The sequence below is a fragment of the Geospiza fortis genome, unplaced genomic scaffold (genome assembly GCF_000277835.1).
Source record: "Geospiza fortis unplaced genomic scaffold, GeoFor_1.0 scaffold41, whole genome shotgun sequence".
Classification (NCBI taxonomy): Eukaryota; Metazoa; Chordata; class Aves; order Passeriformes; family Thraupidae; genus Geospiza; species Geospiza fortis.
In genome coordinates, this window is record NW_005054299.1 from 21,122,047 (window position 1) to 21,147,659 (window position 25,613).

A 25,613-nucleotide genomic window follows, 5' to 3' on the forward strand; every position below is an offset into this window, starting at 1 on the left:
GTGGGGCTCCGCCCCCGGTTGCGCGAGCGCGGCGTGAGGGGAAAATAGGGCGCAGGAGGGGGAATGGGGGCGTGAGGGGCCAGGTGACACGGAGAGGGCGGCAGAGCTCTGACTGAGGGCTGAGCTGGTAGGACGTGGAGTTGTCCTGTCTGGAAACATTCCAAACCCACCTGGACGCGTCCCTGTGTCACCTGCTCTGGGTGACCCTGCCTTGGCTGGGGAGCTGGACTAAATGATCTCCAGAGGTCCCTTCTAACCCCAGCTATCCTGTGATTCTGTGACAAGTACTTCGATAATTTTAGTTGGAATCGTCTAAGATCGCATCTCGGACCAGCACTTTCTATTTCATACCTGAGCAGAGGTTACTTACGTAGAAGGGAAGATAAACTCTAACCTTGCTAATACTATCTCAAGAAAATATGGACCATACAAACAAATTCTTATATCTTTGCTCAGTGCACTAGAGATAGTGAAAATGGATGTTTATCTCCTGTGCTTTCCAAAGACTTGCAGCCTCAGTTTTTAAGGTCCAGAGCTGGGCTGAGAGTGCAGCCTGGGGCACAGCTATGTTCTGCAAGAAGCCCTGGGTGCCGTGGCTGCATTGTTTCCTTCTGCTTCCTTCTTCCCTGCAGGATCTCAGGTTAAAACAAAACAAAACAGAACAAACACGAAAACCCAACAACAACAGCAAAAAAACCCCAAACACCAACCAAAAAAAAACACCACAGAACACACACACCAAACCCAAAATGCTCAAAAACTGTACCAAAAAGTCCCAACAAAAAGCTTCTCTTCACACTTCCTCCCTCATTGCTTGCTTAGAGAGGAGCAGGTTTGAGGCAAAGCATTGGGTAACCTCTCCTTCTATATGTATTCAGCATATGACATGACACCCCACAACAACGCCTCGCTTTGCTGTGTGAGTGGAAGAATTTTAATCCCCTTGGCATATTGCATTATGAAAAGCCAAAATGGAGCCCAGCATACTTCTGTAGACTACTTAGACTCCTATTTAAAAGCAGCAGTGTGAATCTGAACAAGATCTCAAGGAATCATTTATTCCAGTTGATTTGGCATGCATTGACACAAGGAAGCTGTGTGGAAATCAGTCCTGTATGTTAAAACAATCCTCATGTGGTATGATTCCATCTAGGTGGTATCCTAGATGGCCAGGCTCAGTCATTGATATTACAGCTACAGTTGGAGTACTAATTTTTAGCCTTACATAATAAGGCTAAAAATGTAGTCTTATTCTGCTTTACTGAAAATTTGTAATTTTTTTTTTAACTCCATGTAGGGAGCAAAACAATAATCTGTCTTCATTGGGAGGTATTGTTTTTTAGTTTTTCTTCCTGGAGTAAACAAGTTCTCTTAGCCTTTTCCCACAGGCTGTGCCTGTTACATTTTTTAACCTTTTGCCTACTCCATTTGGGTTTAGCTTTCTTAAAGCATAGCCAAGGGTCACCATGTCTCAGTCAAAGCCTTACCAGCAGTGCAGTACTCTTCTCCAATTTTGAGAGTATGTCACTTTATTTTTTTGTTTTCAAAGCAGTTAATGGAAAAATCATTAACCTGAAATGTGTCCAGAAGAAAGCAGTCCCACATGACAGGCTCTACCAGTTATGCAACAAAACCAGCTAGCGAGGATTTGAAGTTTGCCTTTGTTCTGTATATATTTATAGAACTTTTATTTGCATACTTTTGAAAGCTTTTTAAAAGGATATCAAAAACTGTACAAAAGATCCCCTTAATGTATCCATAGCTTTTCTTTTACCCCTTTTACCCTGTTCAATAGAGAAATTAGATTGGATTTGACATGGGTTGCTCTTGAGAAGTCCATGTTAAGTGTACTTTTGAGCATGTTGTTCCCTGAATGAACATTAACTTGTAGTTTAATCAATTGCTGAAACAGGTTTTTCTTTGTGGTGTGTTTTGGTTTGGTTTGTTTGTGTTTTGGTTTTTTTGTTTTTGTTTTTTTTTTTACTTATAATTTGCTGAGTTTTTCTTTTCAGACATGTACTCTTCTCCAGTGTGGGACTGCCTTGTCCTTCCATGACCTGATGGAAAATCACTGATCATCTCAAACTGATAATTTCGAATTGTTTTTGTGAGGGCCTGGTGGATTTCATAGCAAGTTTCATTAGATTTTGCCACACATTTTTTCCTATAATATATTCCACCTGTTTTTTCCCTAGTCTGAACTTCTTCCTATTTTTTCATGCTAAATTCATACGTATTGTGGGTTATTAGTACCACAATTCTGCTTTTTTCTGTCATGGACTTTTTCTGCATTATTGAATGACTGCAACTTCCTTTGTCTCATTTTATTTTTTAATGCTTTTATCAAAGTCCTTTACTTGTCTTTTATGTCCCATGATAGTTGAAACTGATTTCATAGCTCAACCTTTCCGATTCTGTTATCTGCAAGCTGACACCATTTCTTTATTTTCATCTCCTCATGTGTCCTTTTGGCTATTGGCTTGTTCCCTTTTAATTTTTAGGTCATTTTGTGCTTGTGAATAAGACAAGCCATGTATGTCGAAGGATGATGGCTCCTGTGTTTCTTCTAATCAGAGCAAGTAATTGTAGCTGGTTTGGTTTTCAAACAGACAGGACCCCGGCAATTTTTTATCCCTTAGATTATCTTCGCAAATATCTTGCCTGGCATTTCCTGGAATTTCTTCCTGACATTCTCATTGCTTTCTTTTGTTTCTTGTTAGCCTTGTACTTCTGACCTTTGCAAGGAGATACTTCGGAAGTTTATTTGGCTGTCAGTTATTCTCCTTATTTTCCCTCACACTTTGGCCAGGTTGCTACATTTTTAATTCACTTACTGACTTTTGTTACTGTTGGTCATTCAGCTACAACTTTTCCTGGCTGGATTTGAAAGCCGTTGTGCCGGAGTTCCCTTCTGGGTTTTCATCTGATGGACTCTACGCTGCGCAGCAGTTACCCTGCATGGGATATTCAACAACAGAGGCTTCTGTAGATAGCAGTTCTGCAGCCCCTCATCCCTTGCCGCAAACACATGTCTGCACTCTCCTGAACTGCTGTCTGCAGCTGGGGGTGGTGCAGGAGAGCATTCCTGACTCCTCCATTTCTGGCTCCACAAGTCTTCAGTGCTAGTGCACCCAGGGCTGGTGTTTTTGCTCACAGGGACACATACATAAGGTAGCCGGGGCTGGATGAGCTTTAATAATACTTAGTAGTATGTAAATTTTGCCCTCTGAGGAGGTGAGCTGTTGGATGATTGGTCTGTTCAGCAAATGAATGCTGTGTCTCCCTCAGAAGGGAGTCTCCAAATCGCATTCCCCATTTCTGGGTGTGGGCGTGGCAGGGAAAATCCTCCTAGCTGCAGGGGACATATGGTACTTCCTGCTGTCATCCCAGAAATGCACCTCAGGAATCAGTATTTCTTGCCCTCAGTGGATTCATATCCAGCTGCTGAGTAAAGCAGCTAGCAATATTTCTCATTTTCAGGCATCTCCTGTCTTCCTGTTGACATGCCTTTGCAGGCACATGCATGGTGGTGTTCCACCTGCCTGGCAGTAATGGACATTGCAGAGCAATCTACTAATGCTGCTAATGCGGTAGTTAAGCTTGACAATAAAATCAGTGCTAAAGGATGCATCTAATACATTTATTAACAAATATCTTTTTGGGGGCTAAGAGTGGTGCCCTTTCTCATCTGTGAAAAGAATTGCAATAAAAAGTTATTTGGAATGTTGCTTGACAGACGAGGGCACAACAATTAAACAAACGAGCTGTTGAAGAAACTGTGATTTCAGGATCGAAGGAGTTAATATTTCCCTGCTGTAGTAGCTCCAAGGTTGCAGAAAAATATGAAGAAAAGACACACTGCTTGGACAGTCTTCCTTGATCTCGTAATGAAATACCTGTTCATTAGAGTGGGCAGAAATCCCATGGTAGGTACACAAGATTGACTGGAGCCACTATGACATTTAATCAGCTGCAATCTCAAACTGAGCCAAGTGAGAGCACAGCTTGATGTGACATGTGCATTTCTCTTTGCATCTTTGATTACAGATACATTATCCCTACATGCTGGCAGGATGCTTGAGCAGTTTTATTCCATGTGGAGCACGCAGCAGTAACTAAGTAGATTGAACACCTGAGAATGCTAAGAAGGGAGTCTGTGTTACAGAAATAATGAATAACATCTGTAAAATACATGCTCAGTGCTGACACATTTGCGAAGGCATCCTAGTAGAAATATGACTTTAGTATTAGTCCAAAGAAACCTGAAATAAATGCCTAAAAACTAAGTAACTCAAGAAGAATCAATACCTGTTTAAAAAACACTTTGTGAAATTCAGAAGTACTTAGTGCTAAAAAATATAGTTTCAGCTTCTAGAGGTAACAGTTCTCACTGTGACTGACCATGGAGCACACTATTGCACAAAACCAGCATATTTCATTTGAGAGATCCTTAGTTTTTGAGTAAAACTGGGTCAATTAGGAGAAATTAGCACATTATGGAGCTAGATGCATTTCATGATCTGCAGTTTTGGTAGGATCTGGAGTAGGATCAAACAGCAAAATAAAACATATATTTCCAGCTGAGGCCCAGCAAATAAGACAATGGGTCTTACAAAACCCCAAGAAAAAAACCCTCCTCTATGAATGGCCAAAAGAACGCTGTGATGTGGGCATTGCGATGCACAGAGTCAAGAGGTAAAAAGAAAAAAAGGTGCAGAATGGATCTGGAAAAAAAATTTGGTTGCCAAGACATAAATATTGGCAAATTCGGAGCTATAGTGATTAACAATGATTGTAGGCAAGCCAAGCAACAGTTGGGCAGCAGGAACTAAAGCAAGGGTGCTACCTATAACAATGAAAAATGAAAGTATTTTGTCAGCATAGAAGACAAGCATTTCAGGCAGTTGTTGCAATTATCACTGCTGTTCCCTGCCTTACATGAAAAGGACCTGTTTGTCATGATTAGATTACAGGTGGGTGGGGCTGAAGACTTGAAACTTTTATTAGCATAGTTATTCCTGTTATTATAAACTCTGTAGGTAGAAATCATGCAAGTTCTAGACTCTGGTCTATTTCACTCGTGCATAGGAAACCACTAGTCCTGTGCTGTGAAAAGCTCTCATGTCCAAAATTGTATAGACAAGAGGAAGCAGAGTACAACAGTCTGGCAGAGAAACAGCTGGGTTTGTAGTGAGGCTGTTCTTTTTCTCAGTGCCTGAGAAGCAGCCCAGAGGGCTGGAGGCCACTGCTCAAGGGTGGGGCAGCTCCCCACTGCTGGGCTCACTGCCAGCACCAAACCTTGTGTGAGGGGAGGGGAAACCCCAAACCAACCTGAAACAAAAAACCCACGCAGTATCTTCCCCTGCTGAAACTTACAGCACGGCTATTCTTAAGGGCAAGTTTTCTCCTGGGAATTTTTTTTTCCTAGAAGTCAACCAGCTGTAGATGAAGGAGGCCCCCTGCATGAGTAGCAATGCATAGATGCAGTGCAGCAGGACCTTCAGGCAGCTGGAGGATGGGGCCTTTACATGATGATACCGCTTTCAGTCCTCAGTTAGTCAGCATGGTAAAAAGACAGACAAAATTAAAACTGAAATTGTAATATTGATGTGTGTTTTACTGTCATGAAGGCTGATACTAAGTGTTTTAAAGGCATTTTCTGGGCTGAAGTTCATCTTGCTGTTTATTTATATATAATATTGCTTCAAATTAGATAATTTTATATTCAAATTTTAAACAAAAAGCTATATTGCTAGGGTTTTTTAGAAGAAAAGAATTTAAAATCAGGTTTTAAATAGGGAAAATCTGATTAATGGGCTTATTCACAAGTTGTTTATACTTGCAGTTGGTAATGTGGGTACAGGTACTGGGCTGCATGGGTATATTGATATATTGATTACTATGCAATAAATGGACCTTTAAAAGTGTCTTTGTTTTTTTAACTTACAAAATCCTCTTAAGTAAAGAAATTGTTACAATAAATGTTCATTTTTAATAGTCACGTACCAACTTCCCTGTGAGAAGAAGCACCAAACTGTTGTTTCTAGTACCACACCACTGCATTACTGATATCCCTGAAGGAATTGTGGAGGATTATCTTGTGTTTGGGAAGGAAGGGATGAGGGCTGCTTGCTCAGTCAGGTGCACTCTGTACTTTATACTCCTAAATCAGGTCAGCTGGGGTAAGAGAGCCTTTTCTTGCAAAATTGCCTTGACAATTCACCTCCTTCACTCAGCTGGGGAAACTTCTGTTAGAGTTAAATGACATATAATCACTTCATTGCTGTAATTATAATGTCCAGAGGAGCAGAACGGGAGGGCTGGTGATGCTCTCTCAGCAGGCTGTTTCTCCTAGCAGGTGTCGAACTGGGCTGCAAAGCAGAGTTGGTTTCCTCATCCTGGAAAACCTGCCTTGGTGATGAATCCAACAGGAGTAAAAAAGAAAAACAACAAGACAAAAATACTTTTCTAATTTGTTTTTAAAAACTATTTCCAGTTTCTGAGGAAGGACTACCAGTGATGTGACATGGGCTTCTCAGGTTGGGAGGAGATTTGCTTCCTCCTTTGCTGTTTAGCAATGTGTGTGCTGAAACACTTGTGCTTTATGAAGAAATTTTGTCACTGATTTTCTCCCAAGATTTGTAGGTCCTTCTTAAAGTGCTTTAACCAATACAAACATCCCACTGATTATAAGGAAAACGATAGAGTCAGGGTTCTGACTGATGGTGAGGTGTCAAAGCTGGGAGACAGTGGTAAATAATGACAATCACTTTAGCTATGTAATCTTTTCTTCAGGGCTCATGGGTCTTTATTGAGCTGCATATAGCATAAATTTAGTAGAAAATTATAAAAATACAGATTTCTGGCATAGTTTGCTACTAATAAATTAACTTACTGTATGCTCTTTCCTGAAACCTTTGCTCTCCTCAGTTTAAACAACCTATGCAAGGCTGGAGCATGGCCAGGAGCAGGGGATCATCCCTGACAGAAAAGTATAGTTTTGTGCTTTTCTCCTCTTTAAGCCCTTCCCCAGGTAGAGAGCAACCACCCAAACTACTGCCACTGGAAAACTGAACAAAAATATTGGTAGACTTATTCTAGGAAAAAAAAAATGTAGATTATCATGCTTGAGACAGAAATGCATGATTACACCAGGGCTCACTTCAGTCTAATTACAGTATCCTCAGCTGTTTTAAACTTCAGGTCAGTTTTTCTCTCAATGGACTGACATTTCTCTTGCTCACTGGAAAAATGTGAGAGCAAGATAGTATCTAAGATGTCCCTGACTTACTAGAGGAAGCCAAAGGTCTCTGAATTGGCGATGCATATCTAAACAGGGACCTTGAAATTACCTTTGGCCTATTTCCTTGAGTAAAAGAAAAGGGGGAAATTTCAGTAGGCTACAGTGTATAAACAAACCACAGACATGAATGATGAGTAACTTGGAGGTAAACATGCCAAAGTCCTTTCCAAAGCTACTGGGATCAAAGTGAAATAAGCAATAGGTCATAGTGGACTTCTAAAGTCATTCAGGACTCAGCACAGAGTCATTTAGGTTTGCACAAGGCCTAACAGACAAAAAAAATTAATTAAATATTCAAGTGTGTATACTTATAGAAGAATGGATGCATTTTACTCATGTACCCAAATATGTATGTACCAAATTTCATGGGGTGGTTATAGACAACCTCTAAACTATGTAGAGAGGATGTTTTCTTATTAGAAAGATTTGAAATGTTGTGTCCCACAGACATCCAAATTCATCCTTATATGGGTATTGATCTTTCCAATAAACATTAATGTTAGCTGGTGATGCTACAGCTTCAGTTCACAACAGCTGTCTTGTTTTTTACAAGAGGTATCTTTTTTTCACACCAAGTGCTGTATAAATTAAATACTCTATCCAAATGCTACTGATCCTTGGCACCTGGGCTGTACAGTAGTGTCTGCCCTGCACACAGAAAAAGTGTTTAGCCCTTGCAGAGTGGACACCAAACCTCTCACATATAGCAGGAAGTTCAACAAAACCAAGCCAAGAAGATATGTGGAATAGACCTGTGCCCTTACTACGACCCCCCTCAGTGACTTTGGTGCTGATTTCTTGATCAGATTGTCCCTCTTGAAGGCTGTGCAGAAGTTCATTTTTATAGCCTGCTGAATCAGTTCTTTCTTTTCTCTAAAAGCTCAGGAGGAGACAGTGGGAGCATCATCTCTGCATCACATGAAAACCCTGTGATCCCAGTACTTGCTAAGATTAGGGTAGGGAACTCTGTCAGCTCCTTCCTTAGGCTGGGTTGGTCAGACCCACACAACAACCTCCTGGGAGCATGATGCAAGCTTCCAGCAGTGTAGGCTTATTTAATGCTCCTTGGACTAAAAGAGGGATTGTCACTTTGCAGGAGGGTGCCCTGATGGGGGTTGCTATGCAGCACTTCCATATGGAGTGGCTGCTCTGCACAAATTTCTGCCACATCATTCTTCAAGGAGGCTGCTACAGCAGTGTTTGTCACAGAGCTGGAAAAAGTCTCTCTAGACGTAATCCACAGTGTTTAGGTTCAGCAAAAAGAGTTCTTCTGGGAATTGCTAATATTCATCATCTTGAAGCTGAGGAGATGAGTGGGGTAGCGTTTTCCCTGGAAAAGCACCTTTTTTAACAGTCACTATGCATTATTGGGAACAACATTTATAGTTGTTATTTGATAAATCCTTCCTTCCTTCCTTCCTTCCTTCCTTTCCTTCCTTCCTTCCTTTCCTTCCTTCCTTCCTTTCCTTCCTTCCTTTCCTTCCTTCCTTTCCTTCCTTCCTTCCTTCCTCCGTCCTTCCTCTTCTTTCTTCCTTTCCTTCCTTCCTTCCTTCCTTCCTTCCTTCCTTCCTTCCTTCCTTCCTTCTGCTGTGATTAAACTTTTGCACCATCTCTCAGTGTACATCTCATAGATTTTCAGAAACTGTATAAAGCCAGTTAGTTCACAAGTTGCCACTCAGCTCCAGGCCTTGGTAATGTAAAAATTCAAGCTTTTGTGGTCTAATTGTCATTCTTTTTTAAAAGCTAAATTATAATTGGAGATCTCATTTGAAATTAAAGTCTTATATATCTCTTTTTTTCACAAAAATTTCACTCATGTTTGACATCTATTTCTGTAAGGCCTTCCTGTGGTTCATAGGATTAGTGCACTATTAATACACTAATAATATTATTATTATACTATAATAATTTATTTGGATTTTAAGGCAGTGAGTTTTTTGCCATGTTTGGGGAACACCATTTGCCTGGTCTTGTTAACAGGTTTTAACCATATTGCACCAACTGTGGGGAACAGGTTGTTCTAAATTAATGCTGTAGGTTGTGATAAACATCCCAAAATTTTAGAGTGATATTCTATATTGTCAAAAGACAGCAAATATTCTCCACATGTACCATAGTAAAGATACAGATTTAAACAGAGAAAGTTGATTGTTCCAGTTATTTGTGGCTTAAAAATCTTTAAATTAATTTTTGGAGTTCATCCATCACTCTTGATCTGCTCATTCAGTGCCAACTGCTTGTGGTAGGGCGATATGAATGCATGTCATATTTGAGGCCCAAAGAGACCATCACAAGCACTTAAAATTGATTTCCAGATTACTGCAGGCTATTGAACTCATCCACTTGCTTCTGCACTAACCTTCTGTCTGCTAAGGGACACTACTAAATGTGATGCAAAGGGAAAGACAAATGCTTTTTCTCCTTTTATGTTTTATTCCAATGAATAACAGCCTCACTTTTGAAACTACAGTTACCTTATTTCCATTCTGCAGCTGCATGAATTTTGCACCCAGAAATTTTCCCACTTTTCTGCTCTGGTCTGTCTTTCTCTGCTTCTGGAACATGTGATTTTTCTCCCTGTGAAGATTCTTGTACACAATAATCAAGTCACTTCTCAGCCATCTCCAAGCTAAGCTGAACAGATCAGGGTCTTTAATAATCTCCATGGCTGAACTCTGGACCGTTTAAATATACTAAAGTTATATTAGTTGGTGCCATTTTAAAAAATGAGGCCTGAATGGTGGGAGTTGCATGAAATTTTCTCACCTTTAACATAAACTTCCTAATCTCTTCAGATGGCAGCAGGCTGGTGGTTGAAGTGAGACCAGATCACAAAAGATCAGCCCTGCCAAGAGTTTCTTAAAGCTGATTCTCTAAAGTGAAATGCAAGTTGTTTCTGTTCTCTGTGTTTGACTCCACTGTAACAGCTGATGTTCCTACAGGGTAAATGGTAAATTTTTTTTTAGTACCAACAGGTGAAATAAATAAATGGATGAGTAAATAACTGATTATAACAGAATTTACAACAGAGACAATAGCCCAGACAAGATCGTGACAATTAGAAAATCTGGGTAAATCTGGGAAATCACTAGTCTTCCTTTGCATGCCTTAGCAAAGAGACTATCATTAAAATCGAAGCTGCAAATTTCTACAGTAGGGAGAGAGTTAGGCTTTACAGCTGCAGCTGTTTTTACCAGTGACCACAGACCCTGAAGGACAGGAAGAATCAATTAGGCAGGAGTGTGCCAAGCCAAAACAATGCACAGGCTTACTACAGATGGTGAGTCACCAGCCTCTTAATTAACTAATTTCCTCAACAAAAAATGGAATTGATCTCAGGCCCAACCCAGCTTTGGTTGTTTAGAAAAAAACCAGAGTGCTCCCGCCCATCTAGATGAATGGACAGATAATCTTTTCTTTTCTATCTTGTCTTCATACAGCTGGAGTATGGCACCTTTAACAGACAACGCACTGAAGTTATCTATGAGTAACCTGACAAGCTGAACATAGCCTAAAATCCTTGTCTTCAGCTCTTCTTCAGAGCTTTTAATCTTTGCAAAATCTTTGCTTCTTGTCATCTTCAGACATTAGTTATTGTTACTGCCTCTTGTTTGCCCTGCTGTATTGCCTAAGGTGCTCAGCCAGCAGTTGTGCTGCCCTTGAAGATGATGCTATTCAGGCATATCACAGGACTTTCTGAGCCTCAGGACAATTCCCATGGTACATCACTGTGGAACATAAAAAGGGGGTGAACTGGGATGGGATAAAGGAGGGGAAAGATACAAGAAAGAAATGAATGTTGACTAAAGAGCAAAATTACAAGTGGGAGGGGAGTTATTGGTTACTCTTTTGTTTTGTTTTGTTTTTTAATTTTAAACAAGTGTGTACCTCAGAGGGAAAAAAACATGGTTACTTTCTCATTTAGTGCAGAGGTTTAGGATGGTTGCCAATACAAGTTTCCTAAAAGGGTGGCTGTGCCTTGATTAGGCACTTGGGTATATTCTAGAAAGCCTTCCTCTCAGATATCTCATTTATTCATTATTCATAGGGAAACGCTATCATCTGCCTGCCAAGGGCCTGGCATGACCCATGGCTTCCTAACCAGGTCCTCTGAAAAGTTAATATGTGTCCAGCAATGGATGAACTTGGCTCATTCCCAGTCATGGTCATATTACAAGAGGAACTAGAAGTGGGAATGGAAGAGAAAGCCTAGATTGGGGGTTTTTTTGGTTAGTTTTTTTTGTTTGTTTGTTTGTTTTGGTTTTTTTTTTGGTTTTGGTTTTTTGTGGGTTTTTTTGTTTTGTTTTGTTTTGTTTTGCCTCTTGAGTTTTCCTATTTGGATGTTCTTGTATATTACTGTGGTTCTTCAGGAAAGCCTCCTTTTTAACTGCTGGGCCTATAAAGATAGATGTACTGGATTTATTTGCCTTCCAGCCAGAAGAGGCTATAAACCCACAAGATGGGCCTGTGGGGAAGAAACGTGGTAAGAGAAAGGTGGAATAGCTGAAGGACCATGAGGACTAAAGGAACAGGAACTTTCATGAATAGAGAAAATACAGCAAGAACAGAAGTGCGAGTAGGACAGGAGCAGCTGGCAGGAGAAAAGAAGCGTGAAACTGCCTATGGTCAGAGCAGAAATCCTATGAACAACGTTCTTGAAGTCCAAGTTTCCTCAGTTATGCTTGCTTGGACCTAAATCATATGCTGTTTCTCCGTCTCTGGTACCACGTGCTGTTCCTGCAAGGACCCTCAGCCAGACTCACCACCTTTGTGATGCTGCCAGGTCTGATGACAATCCAGATGTGAATGCCAGCATAACTGTGTGCAGGCTCAGATATAATGCCAGGGAAGCAGAACCAATCCCTCAGAGTCAGAGGGGTTGATTTTGCTTTTGTGGTCACTAGTAAGTCCAGCAAACAGAAAAGGCTATGCAGGCTGCTTGCCAGAGACCAGCAGTTTCCAGGGAAATGGTACCTTGGAAGATCTCAAGGGGGCAAGTGAAATTCATGCTGAGGCAACTTGTGTGAAAGCACTCATTTGTCTGGCACTGGAATCCTAAATTTGTCTAGTGGGTGAACTGTGTGAATGATGGGCATTAAAGACTTACTTGTTGCTTCCCAAAACACAGGTTTGAGTATTCAGACTACACAGAGATAACAGTTCCAGGTATAATTTGAACAGCTAACTGTGTGCTTTTATTGTGACCAACACATGGCATTAAAATATGGCCAGTGCTCAGGGACTGGAAAGGAATTACGCAAAACCAAGCAGGATCCTTTTTGTTTCTCTTTTTATTTCTTTATAAAGAAAGGAAAGGATGGGCATGCCAAACCAAAATGGCAGAATACAGACAAAGGTGAGCACTGAGGCTTCTCCTTGGTGACCATCCACAGTAAACTCTTGCCTTGGTAGGGGGTTCAGCTCCCCATCCCTCCTGCCAGGAGGAACCCAGCATGCAGCCAGCCCTTCAGCACAATCACAGCTCTTTGAAGTCAGTTTGCACAGTTTCACAATACCATCAGCCCACGTCATGGTGGGGCAGCAGCAGCTGAGGCCAGCAACATTAGCAGCAGCAACATGGGATACAGTGCACAGAAAAAAAGGAGCAAAGAGCTTGTTTGCAAACAATTGTAGGTAACAATATAGAAAGTCCAAAGATCGTCATTCTGCTATAAAAATATTACACTTCATAAAACCATGTACTATAAAAAAAATCTATTCAGAAACGCTGGTAAACATAACAAATATCTGTACACTGGCTGCCCTTTTCATCCAGGAAACGTAAAAAGCATGAGCCTCAGAAATCATCATTCTGTAAACATGAATATGGAGCCTGTAAACAAAGTGCTAGATCATGGTTCATATTTTGTCAATTTAGTACTCCCCAAGTAAATTCCTTACACACATCATCACCTAATGGCCAGACTCCACTACTGCAACAGGAAAGAGGACTTGACTCTGAGCTCTCCCACCAGAGTCACTGAAGGTGCATATGCATTAAGGAATCGACACAGGAATGAAGGCAGCAGGATTTGGCTCTGAGTAGAAAATCAGAAACAATCTTTTAGCAACTGTTTTTCATTTTCTGCACTTCAAGGGAATGAAGCCTCTCCTTTCAAAATTCACCTTCATCAACCAGGGCATGCATTTTGCTCATTTCCCTTCAGGCTAAAGCATCTCTGAAAAATATGTCCATAACATCCATTTAGGAGACATAACAGAGCACAAGTTGACTCTGTAACTATGATTACCAAAGCAAGAAGTAATGGTTGAACAGTTCAACACTGAACATCATGGTTTACACAATACAGGATGACAAAAAGGGCCAAAATCTTGATTTTAGACTTTAAATATTTTGGGTTGCAAAATATTTTCATATGCAAGCCTTGTGATGACATGCATGATCAGATGCTGGCTGACATACATGTGTTGTCACCCAGTTGCACTTGAAAATGCAAGGTCTGGGTTCACAAAAATCTATGAAGAGAGTTTAAATAAAATTTGGCTGTAAGAGTTACTATAACTTTGTAACATTTTTGTTCTGCACAGGCTTCAATCCATCCTTTACCTGAATACTATGAGTTTGATTTCTGTACCCACTGAGAACCTTACTTTTAACTTCATTTTATATTCTGAGTTTAAATCTTCATGGTTTTGTTAACTTTCAGAATAAGAAAGAGTGCACAATTGTGTGTGTGTGCTGTGGACAGACCCAGAGAAAGGAGTGTGGGACTGTGTTCACACAGGACCTGAGGTAACAGAAGCAGCTTAGCTGCAGTGTTTTCTGGCAACACAAGATTTCAGGATCAGGGTCAGCTAGGAGGTAAGAATATACACTTCTAAAGGAAAATTATGTATACTTCAAAAGAGGAAAAGAAAAATGGGCTTGCACATTTTACTTTTTTCTTTTTTAATGTATTATACTAAAGCATCCTATTAACATCATTTTAATGTAAGGAATATCTGAAGGGTTGTGCTGCTTGCCTGTCTTTTAGGATTCAGATATGTGAACGTGGAGCTCACGTGGCTCTTGCTTAAAGGTGTCCTCTCTGGATGTTCAACAAGGGAACTTTGCTTCTAAATATTTACTTTGGCATTTCTGATACACACATCCTAAGACAGGGCTTCAAAACACCTGCCTGAAAATAATTTTCCAGTCAAACCTACAATATATTTTTTGCTATAGTAATCTGCTGCATATTCTGTGTTTGACTGCCTTACTCCTTCTAGGGATCAAGAAAGTTGCAGCATGCCTGAAAAGCAAGAATTTCCTCTGCAAAAATGGATGATTTAAAAACAAACCCTGGGGTTTTTCTATCACATTTATTAAGGCAGTGATAAAAATACATACAGTCAACATTATTTCCCCATGGCATGCCATCTGTGGCCCTACACCTTCTGGTTACAGGGAGTTTGTATGAACTTCTGGCCATTTTTCAGAAGCCTGGACTTGTCCTCCCTCTCTGTGCACTGGGCTTGGCACTGGGAACCTGGTGCTGTACAAACACCACATCATTTATAGCCCTGACGCTGAGCCACACCTGGGCCCTGCTCAGCATAATGCAGCAACAGAGGGACAGAGGTGACACTGAACTTGTAGCCATTCCAACGTGTTGACAGCACTGTTGGCTAAACTGATTCTGTTGCCTTCCTGCTGTCCCCAGCCATTTGTTCTGACGCACAAACATTTGCTTTGCCCTGTGGTGACCTGGCTAAGGGAGGTGTGAAATGACAGATGAGCAGCTGAAGTAAGAGAAGGTGACTGTGTGCCATTTTTAGTGTCAGCACTTGCTGGTGTAAGTTCAGTGGAGCAGCAGCATAAGAAACCTTTGTGCCATCCATGGCTCAGGGGATTAGCCAAGCCCTGTCATGATTTGTATCACAGACACACAGCAATTGCACACATGACTAAGGTTTGGATGTATTCAGAGGTACCAGAGCTGGGTACAAGTTGTTGGAGAGAGCTGAAAGGGTCTAGCTGAATAGAGAGTCCAGTATTACACCCAGGGTTAGTACAGGAACACACTATCTGTACCTTGTAAGTGGTACATGACATGTGATGTCATGGCATCGTGTCACACATGACGTGCTTCACTCAGCTCTCTGTGCTTGGGCTATCCCCAGCACCCTGGGCTCTCAGGGATTTGAAGATTTTTTTTCCTGAGGAAACAAAACCTATTCTCAGATAAGACTTCTTTTTCAAATGTAGAGATTTATAACAACAAGTCTGTGAGCGTCACTTGTCATTTGCTGAAATAGTTAGGCTTCTAAAACTTGCTTAGAAAATTTTAAACAGATTTTAAATAAAGGAAAATTCATGAGGGGCTGGGGCAGAGTCAGATCTCCCTTTGAGCAGCATCTCCACACCTCTGCCATATAGACAAATTGTGGTGCTGTGTAGGAACTGGGTAATGCTTCCCATGATATCCTGCACCAGGGCCATTTGGTTTCTTCAGAGTCCTGGAGCTGCAGAGGTGGGGTCCAATTCTCCAAAATGTGGGGATATGCCTCCTCCTTGCTGGGCAGACACTTCTCTCCTGGACTGAACAACAAAACCTGCGTGGATATGGTCCTGTGCAACTTGCTTCAAGTGAACCTTCTTTAGCAGGGTGGTTGGACTAAATTGTCTCCAGAGGTCCCTTCCAACCTGGACCATTCTGTGACTGATTTTGAAGTGGGCCTCCAGATGAGTTGACTATGTCTGTGACAGGTACACTGGGGTATGCCTTGGACACTCACTGCATTGTGCAGCTTGATGGTTAAAAATGTAACTATAATATTAGTAATAGCCTAAGGCACTAGGTCACTTTATGGACTAAAAACTTGCAAGATGGTCTGTTCTAATTCAAAGAGATTTTTAGACTTTCAGGAGTTAAACATAACATTTAGTGAAAGTCTCTTAAGGTTTTATAAAGAGACAGAGAGAAAGAAAGAGGCTAAGCTTTTTTCAGTTTTCTCCCAGGGGGAAAAAAAAAAGTGCTTATTGCTGAGCTACACCATGGCCAGGGGTCTAGAAAGGAGATGCTGGTGTAAAAGCAACCATTGCAGTAATTAGGCCACAGCCTAGCATCCTCTCCTGGATCCAGCTGGGCCAGGGGAACCAGTGGCTGCTATCAGTCTGAAATAATGACTGCCAGTGGCATATCCCTCCCTTTCTGCCTCCCTTGGATTTGCTGATGGAGGCTCTTGTATTTCAGTCCAAGTGAGCTGGATCAGCAAGACTGACAGTGGAAAAGGTTTAATTGGGTTCACTTGACTGGAACAGGTCAGAAAAGCCTCAGAAGAGCACCTCCCATGGCAGGACTGCAGAGGGGAGACTGATCTGCCCTTGGAAGTGCATGGGGATGCACATCTGGGACAGAAGAGAGGCTGGATGGAAAAGTTTGTTCCATGGATTGGCACAGCCTTTTTTTCTACACCCAGAGTAATCATTACCATTATCAATGACAGATTTCAAAGAACACTGCATACAAAACCCTCTGAGTATCACCTCCATCTCTGACTACACTTGCATTTATTTGAACAAGCTGGGACAGCACGTTTTTTGTGCAGGTGTTTACATACAGACACATAGGTGCACACATCTGGATGCACTGGCAACAAAACCTTAATAAACAAAGCCCACTATAAGTATGGGGTTATAATTATTTACAGGCTCATAAAGTAATTAATGAGCATTAAGATGTATGAGTCTGTATGTGTCTCTATGTTAATAGTTGGTGGGTTAGGAAGAGGAAAGTCAGGAAGAGATTAAAACCCTTAAAGTTTGGGAAGAACAACATACTGTAAGCTTGGCCTACAGTAAGATTCAGTTAAAAAAATACTCAAGGAATTAAGACTGGGTATGTATAGAAGGAATTAGACCTTTTCCAGTGGTTGTGAGAGAAAGCAAACTGAAGCAATGCAAGATGACCAGGAAATCTCAGAGGGAGACAAAACCTGTACATAATATTTTCAACAATCTTTCTGCCCATATACAATACAATACAATTACTCTGACCATTAAAAATACATTTTGTTGAAACAGCACATACCAGCTGGGACTCCACAAAATCCAGGTTGCCCTTTGCATCCTTATGCCCACCTTGCCTTCTGCCAGGACAGAAGTCACTTCAAGAGAAGCAAGGCCTGGCCAGAGCTGCTCTCCACCAGCCAGGATATCCCTGCCAGTGGATATCCTCATGGTGTGCTGTTAGCAGAAACGAGTGAGACTTAACTTCTAACCAGCAGAACATTCTAAATGCAGCAAAAAGCTGATACTGAGCACAGCTTAGCCAGAGGAGAGAATGTGGGCTGCTGTGTACTCAAGCACAGACATCCACCTGTGCGTTTGCACTCATCAGTCCCAGCCAACTCAGCTCTGTGTGAAGTTTCACAGCATTGTTTATTTTAGAAAGGAGAAGGGCTTCAAGGAGAGCTGCTTTGCAGTGATCCTCTGTGCACAGCACATAAACTTGAACATTAAATATCAGTTTAAATTATTAAGAATAAATTTAAATTTAAAAATAGATTAATGCAAACAAACAAACTTCAGTCAACATTGAAGCAGAGATAGTTTTAGGAAGAATATTACTATAACAAATGAAACCCCTTGGACAATCTGAGGCAGTGATCTGGTAATTCCAGTTCAGCACCGAGATGCACAAACTATCCAGCAAACAAAAATTACCATGTCTAGCATATGAAGCTCCATGTTCACATTTTTCTTTGTCTTTTGTCCCCTGTCACAACAGAAAAAAGCCAACACAGCACAGTAGCTTTTCCCACGAAGCATCTGAGGTGACAAAATTCACTCAGAAAATAAAAATTAACAAAAGCAGTACAAAGAAGAATCTTGGTCAGCTTGTGACCACCAATAAGCCAAGATGGGTAAGAAAAGGAATAAAAAAATAGTTCACATCTGGCACCACAAACCTTGCTTGCTTTCTTTGAAACCAGGTAATGAGAAAAAAGTCCATTTTGCAGAGACCATTTCAACAAAAGTTTCCTTTCCCTGGACCTGGAAAATCCAGGTATTAGGGCACAGAATTTTTGTTTTATATGTATATAAATACACATGTACATATTCATATAAATATAAAAGCAGAGCATCCTCCCATTTCTCCTCATAATTTATTATTATTAAAGCTTGTAACAGAGTTGGGCTGAACTCTTCGGAAGTGGGTACTCTCTGCACACACATGGCATGGGGAGTTTAGCTCTGCTAGAGCAGAACACCCAGGCAGGGACATGGGTGATGGAGGCAGATTTGGGTGATCAGCCAGGGGAGGGCAGGGAACAGTGACTGGAAATGGCCTCTCTTGCTCCAGTGTGGCACTCTGGGCTGCCAGAATGGCTCCCAATGAGCAGACTGGGTAGTGACTGGGAGGATGGATGGCTGCATCAACCCACTTGGCCCCTGGGCAGCCCAGCCACCCACTGTCTTCTGCACCAGTCACTGAAGGGGGACTGCCGCTGCTTTGAGAGGGAGTCACAGTGTGCCCCCAGCCACGTGTACACTAGTTGCCTTTGCATTATTTTGCTTACTGTCCTTAAAGCTACTCACATCTTTCCCTGCCTTTGTTCGGTTCCCCAGCCCCTTCATCTGATCCTCCCAGACCTGCTTGCTGGCCAAGACCAGACACCTTTCTCCTGCCTGATCCACAGGCTCCTGCTCACACTGCTCTACATGAATGCCTCCCCGCAGTCTCGTAAGGCCCATTATTTTCCTCAGAAGACCGAGCTCCTCAGAGGTTTTTTGCTCTCTGAAACTTCTGAGCAAGTCAGAGCTGGTGGCACAATCTCCTTGAGAGGTGCTAGCTTCATTCCAGAGAAGGCAGGGGCAAAGTGCAAAAGATTCCTCAAGAACAGAAGGTATTTCCACCACCACCAGCTCTCTCTACCTCATGTTGTTAAGCACTTGTTTCAAATAAGGTATTACTCATGTATCTCTGCAGCCTTCACTCTTCCTGGGGTGAGTGGAGATCAGTAGATGTCTACTCGTGCCAAGTCACTTCATCATGATGCATGCTGGAACAGCATTCTAACCCAACTGCATTCTTCGTAGCAAAAAGTGCTTTTCTTGAGAAACAAAATGAAAACTGTTCCCATGGAACATCTTACAGACTCAAAAATAGTTTTCCTAGGGTGGAAAGGATGGAGCTCGCTTATATTTTTTGGCTTTATGTCAGTAAAGAAACAGAGCTACTGGCAAAACTGGTGCATCTTTGTGAAGTTGTTAAACTCGGGACCCTGGCTGGAATGTAAAAGAAAAGATGTAACAAATGAGAACTTTGCCTTACGTGGGCTTCTGCTAGTTCTGGCAATTTCATGTGCAGGTTGTCCAGAAAGGTTCTGCTAGCCAAGTAAAGATGAATTTCTCAAATAATAAACTGAGGGATTTCAAGGAGGCCTTTTGGGGGTACTGCTACAATCTGGTAGAGGTTAGTCTTTTCATGCCTCGCCGCTGAGCCAGGTTGGAGGACAACACAGGCTCCAGCCTTGGTGCCTGAGGTGCGTGGTTTAAAGCGAAGTAAGTGGCTGCCATTGCACCCTGTGAAACAGAGAAAGAGAAAACTCTGAGCTGAAATTAACCTCTGATGCTTTTCCCTTCCCCTATTCAGCATCCTAAAAAATTGTCATACACGCACAATTTCCATGAAATGATACCATTTAGGCTGGCAGACAGCTAGAGTTGTCTCAGATTCAAAATGGTGAAGAGCAGTGTGTGCCACCAGGTTATTACAATGCAGCCTAAAGTTAAAAATACTGAGCAGGTGACAGTGAAAAAGACAGTTAATACAGTGCCATATTAAATTTAGCCTCTGCGGCAAATAATCTTCCCAACTCCTCTATCACTTTTCAGACTGTTTACACAAATGACAGCTCATTCTGCAAGCAAGGATGAGGGAAGGGTGTAGGAGGTACCTTAACCAGGTGAACATCCTGTCTGCTGAGTTGGTTTTGAGACAGGTACTCCCTGTTCACTATCCATGGATGTCTCAGGACTTGGACTGCTGTCAGGCGCTGATGAGGGTCTACATGAAGCATCTTAGACACAATGTCCTGGGTTGAAAAGGAAGAGAGCAGTACAAGGGAGGAAGTAATTAATGGCTGTGCAGGTTTTACTGAGATCTTTCTGTTGGCAGTGTCATCATTAGCATGTCCAGTGGAGAGAGTGATGCTCTTCAGACAGGCTTCATGTTCTTTAAGTGTCAGGTTTATCTTCAAAATTTTCAAGTGTAATGTTCAACTCTCAGCTATTAATCCAGTCAAAACATAATGTGGAGGACATTAATCTTACTGAATAACTGTCAATTACTGGTGACCTTGCAGGAGTGATAAACACCTAGGGAGAGGATGCCATCTGGAGGCGTCTCCTCACTGACCTCAAGGCATGCTTACAAGAGAAACTTAGAAGAAAAACTCAACACTCAGGTAACTGAAGTTCAATTAAGTTAGTTCTACAACATCTAAATATTTTAATTTCAAAACTGGACAGCTAATACAAAAATCCACTGTGAGGCTCATAGGTGCTGGTAGCAAGATTAATATGTTACTAGGATTGCTTGCAGTTTTGTGGTGGAAAGTATCAATGTTCTTCCATTGGATACTAACAACTTATAAAAATGAAATCTCTTTCAAGAATCTTTAAAGCCTGTCAAAGCTTCTGATTAATGCTGGGCAACTGGAAGCTTGCAACTTTCCTGCCCATTTACCTGTCTCACAGACTAGTGCACAGCTTCATGCCTAAAGATCTCAGCACCAGATGAGTTTTTTCTCTCAGGGTTTTCCTTGCTTTGTGATAGATGGGCAGCCTAAACTGTGATCTGTACAGGGATTAAAACTGCCTGTCCTGGTTAGCTGAGTAGCAAAAAGGTGATTCATGTATAGACTATACACCTGTGGCATTGACAAACCTTCACTTCTTTTAGAAGGGCAGTTGCACCAAAAAAAGAGTTCTGTGGTATTTAAATCTTGAGAAAGAATCCGAGAAAGAGTTCACTGACCTTTGCAGTATCAGATACTGAATCCCAGTTTCCTCCTGTAAGAGCATATTTGCCACTGCCAATCCTGGCCAGAATCTCCTCTGGGGTGTCATCTGGTCCATTTGCAAAAGGAGTGAATCTATGGGAAAAAAAAAAAAAAGGAGAGAGAGAAAAAACCTATGTAATTTGCAGGTACATGATTTCTAGGTTCTAGTACTAACTGCCAGTGATTACAACAGGAGTTTAGTTCCAGAATGTAGCACTGATACTGCTGCTGCATTTTCATTCAAACTATACAGGCTGATGGTTCCTTATATTGATCTGTAGAGGAAAAGACAGATTCCTTAATTGTTTTTTAAATTTTTTTTTCTAATTTTTTAGGAATGAAGTACTCTTCATAAAAATAGTCAGGTGTTTACCTCTTGATTTAACTCTGCTTTATTGCCAACACCTTTATTGCCAATACCAGTACCTTGGCAATAGCAAGAAAGGACAAAAATTATAAAAGAAATGCAATCTGAAACAGCAAAAAACTAAAAGAAAAAAGAGCTTTCTAATGTATTTTGCAGTGCTTTGTTAAATGTAATGTGCAAGTCACTTGGGCAAAAGAAATTACCTGCAATAAGTTATTTCCTTGTCCAGCCAGGCAAAAAATGACTTTTAACAAGCACCCAGGATTGTGACAAAATCAGTGTCACAGGTAGAAGGTGCACTTTTTGTCTTCAGAAAGCGACAAGAGACAAGGTTTTTGCAGCTGACTAATATCTACCAGGCCAAATTTCACTCTGCAATCTTGAACAGCTGTGTAGGTTTAGAAGAAGTAGGTATTTTGGATTATTTTTCATTCAATCTGTCTTTTCTTCAAACTTGCCAGAACAGTTTTTAGATTGTTAAACAGTTGGTTTGGCCACAGCTTCCTATCCCATCTGGCTTCTGGTAGCAAATTCAATTCCTCATGCGGTATTTTCTCATTTTCAAAAACATTTCAGTCTTCATAGCAGTTCAGCCCAAAGAGACATGTGATGTTATTCCAATCTATAGCTATCAGGAGGGATGCAGTAAGAGTTATGGACTGGCAAAACCTCTGAGGTCTCTCAGTAGCTCCATTAACATCATCCCTGGCTGGTGCTCTAGTCCTGGTGGTCTGAACCCTCTCTGCTCATAGTGATTATAGGAGGAGAAAGAAGTCCTGGATGTAAATACTCATCAGTTCTTACTAATCTCCTCTAGTGAGGAAGAACAAGACCACTGATAAAGGCAGTGGTGGCACCTAAAAAAGCATTTCTTAACTGATTGTGTTACTATTATTTTCTCTGGTGTGCAGAAAAAGAGAAAAGCAAGTTACCAGCACCTGTCAGTAAATTGAATATCCACTAAGTTGTGCTATTTGTATTTCTGATTCAAATGTATTTGATTTTTTTTTCTTCATATTCAATAAAGAAGCATTTTGAATATAATCAACCAAACAAAAGTAACTGTAGGTAATGTGTTAATTTTATTTTACTGAATCCAGCTGTGTAGCAGCCATGGGCATCAGCCAAATAGAAATAGGTTCTTGGAGATCCAGCAGACTGGGAGACTTCCCCACAAAGTCTTGATATATTTCAGCTGACCTTGAACATGTGTAGTCAAGAATAAAATAGATGAGATAGCGACTCCTGGCACCTTTTCTACAATCCACAAATAACTGAATAACAGAAAGTCAGAGTCCAAATCTTTGTTTTCTGTATAAAACCTAGGAATTAATCCAATCTTCTTGTCACAGCTGAATGATCATGAAGCAGATTAAACAATTTAGAGAAGTCACTGAAAGCTGCAAGCTGTGCTTAGGTGTGATAAATGTGCAGATACCATAGTCTGAGAAATGAAATTCAAAGCCTGGTAACTCTAGACTGGGTTTGCACTTTGTTTCCCAATCATCCCAGCACATCTTATTCCCATCCTTCACTGCTTTCAATCTGTGTCTTTCCCTGGATTTTCTTGTGTTAGTATTTTGTTTTAGCCACCACATTGTTAGGGGTATTTTTGCCAAGTACCTCTCAAAAGTTTCTGCTGCCTGTTGCTATTCTTGCTGATCTCTTAGTTTATTTTCTGAATCCTATTTTTCAAGCAGCATCTGAAAGCTATGTTTGGGGGAGGTTTTTTTTTAGCTTTTAAAGGTGCTCAGACACTTCAATAACAAAAACAAATGAAGAATAATGAAGCTGAAGAGAATACATGTATCAATAGAACAAATTAACATTCTTCCATGGATAAGGTGAACACGATGAGGCTCTTCATACTCCTATGCACCCCTCCTAATAGAAAACTTCCCCACTGCTTAAGTCCTGAGTGAACCCTTCATGAGCCTCAGTGCATACAGGCACTTACTGTTAAAAACCTGAACAATTTGTCAAGTGTCAAAGATATTTATGTATTCTAGAAAAAACTTATTCTAATTTTAAGTCTTGACATCTATTTTCTTGCTTTATACAACTGAACACACCTCTCAAGGAGGCCAGAATCCCTATCTGTGACTCCTTTCAGGCTTAATCAGCGCTGAGCCCACTGGAGACTGCTGCTCTAGGAGAACCTCATCACTCACCCTGCCAGCATGGTGTACAGCAGGATCCCCAAGCTCCAAATGTCACAGGCTGCATCATAACCTTGGCGTTTGAGGACCTGTGGGGAGGAAAGAGAGAGATGAAAACAGGGCAATCTGCATTCCTGAATTTTTAGCTTCCAATCTACAAAATGCACTGATTAGAGGTTGTGTCTGCTGACATTCCCAGGGCTTAGCTGTGTATCTGCCTTGAACAGGTGGCTGCCTTGGGATCAAAATGTCCAGTAGTGCTATGGAGCAAGGCAAAGCACAGGCTGAAATGAGCTGGTTAAACTTAGCACATCTTTTCCCTTCAGAGTGTGAGAGATGAGTGCAGTTTGTTGGATCTGAGGAGTCTGAGAGCTCCTCTGACCATCCAACACGCAGCAAAGCAGAACAGTATTTTACTGCTTTAAAATATTTCATTAAAAAAAAAGCTCATTAATACTTTGAAACATATCCTCCTAACATAAAAGTTACCAACAACCCTGTGGATGCCTCATAGGGCTAAATGACAGTGATAAGTATTCCAGCTGAGCTCAGTTTGGATTTGATACAGCAAATGGATGCACATTGAAGCATATATAATGTCAGGCTAATGAAGATGCATGCTAAAAGGCTTCTCTTACTTCTGTATAAAGAAAAGTGGGCACATTTGGACTGGAGTTAACAGCGGGCTAAAACTTGACCCCCTTTTCCCATGGGGTAAACAAGACCCATGTTAGCAGAGATCTGACCAGTAGGTTCAATACTGATACAGGATGGCAAGGTGTAGCAGTAAGGGTACAGTCCAGATTTCATTTGTGCTAGTGCACACTAGAAGAAATGCCTATTGAGTCAGTGCAGGTCCAAGTGAAAGTGAAGTCACCAACTAAGCTCAGGGACTGTGGCATTCACAGATAAGGGACCACCTCCCTATCTTCCCACAAAAGCAAATTACCTTCTGTTTATTCAGTTCTGACACACAAGGAGTTTTGTCCTCTTTAGATGGACCAGTAGATACATCTTTTTTGCAAAGCACATGAAAAAGGAATGTACAAATTCAGCAAGTCTTTCTCTGACCTGCAGCCTTATTACCCAGGAGTGATTTAAATATCTGAAGTTTATCACAGAAAAGATCAAATTCTGCTAAGGAAAAACAGTTTGAGAAAGCGTTGCCTCAACAGATTTTAGAAATGATGAGTGGCAAAGCAGCCATCTGCCAGGTATGCTGCTGAGTGAACATTTGCTACCTGGAAAAAAAGCCCAACAAGCCAAAAAGACTCCCACAACAACAAAACCAGAGAAAAAGCTGCAGTTCCTCCTGTTGACAAAGCTGGTAAAATCGTGCTTCTGCCTCTCTCTTCTGCACATAAGATGCAGTCTTTCTGGCTGATTTATTTATTTCTATTCCTTTAGTTCCTGCTTCCCCCTCTATTACTGTTAGTTTTTATGGGAAAAACTTCTGTGTATTCGACAAACCCAGCTCACCCGTGAGACTGAATACCCAACATTTATCTTTTGCTGTGGTCACTCATTGCGTTTTGAACAGTTACAATTTCACTTCTTCTCTGTTTTCCTCCAATAACCAAGGACAATCAAGTCCAAGGTGAGTGACAGAAAAACGGGGCAGCGATGATACCTAGTGGAGAGGGTTAATGAGCAAGTGGTTACACAACCCCAAAATGATTAGGTCACTTCCAGAACTTAGCGGGATCTGAAATAAAGGCAGAAAATGGTTCTTAGTGCCACACCATAGCAGGACATTGTGGGGATAATGGGT

The 25,613-nt window shown here is 41.2% G+C and overlaps 1 protein-coding gene across 1 annotated transcript in view; it reads right to left on the reverse strand.

Moving 5' to 3' along the window:
• Positions 1–18,600: 18,600 nt before the first annotated feature.
• RPS6KA2 (ribosomal protein S6 kinase A2) overlaps positions 18,601–25,613 on the reverse strand; it is a 155,323-nt gene continuing 148,310 nt past the window's right edge. The window contains exons 18-21 of the mRNA XM_005416274.2: positions 23,855–23,931; positions 21,292–21,409; positions 20,210–20,347; positions 18,601–19,835 (exon numbers count right to left, since the gene is read on the reverse strand). Coding sequence (XP_005416331.1) covers positions 19,710–19,835; positions 20,210–20,347; positions 21,292–21,409; positions 23,855–23,931 — 459 coding nt within the window. The 3' untranslated portion in view covers positions 18,601–19,709. The remainder of the gene's footprint in view (positions 19,836–20,209; positions 20,348–21,291; positions 21,410–23,854; positions 23,932–25,613) is intronic.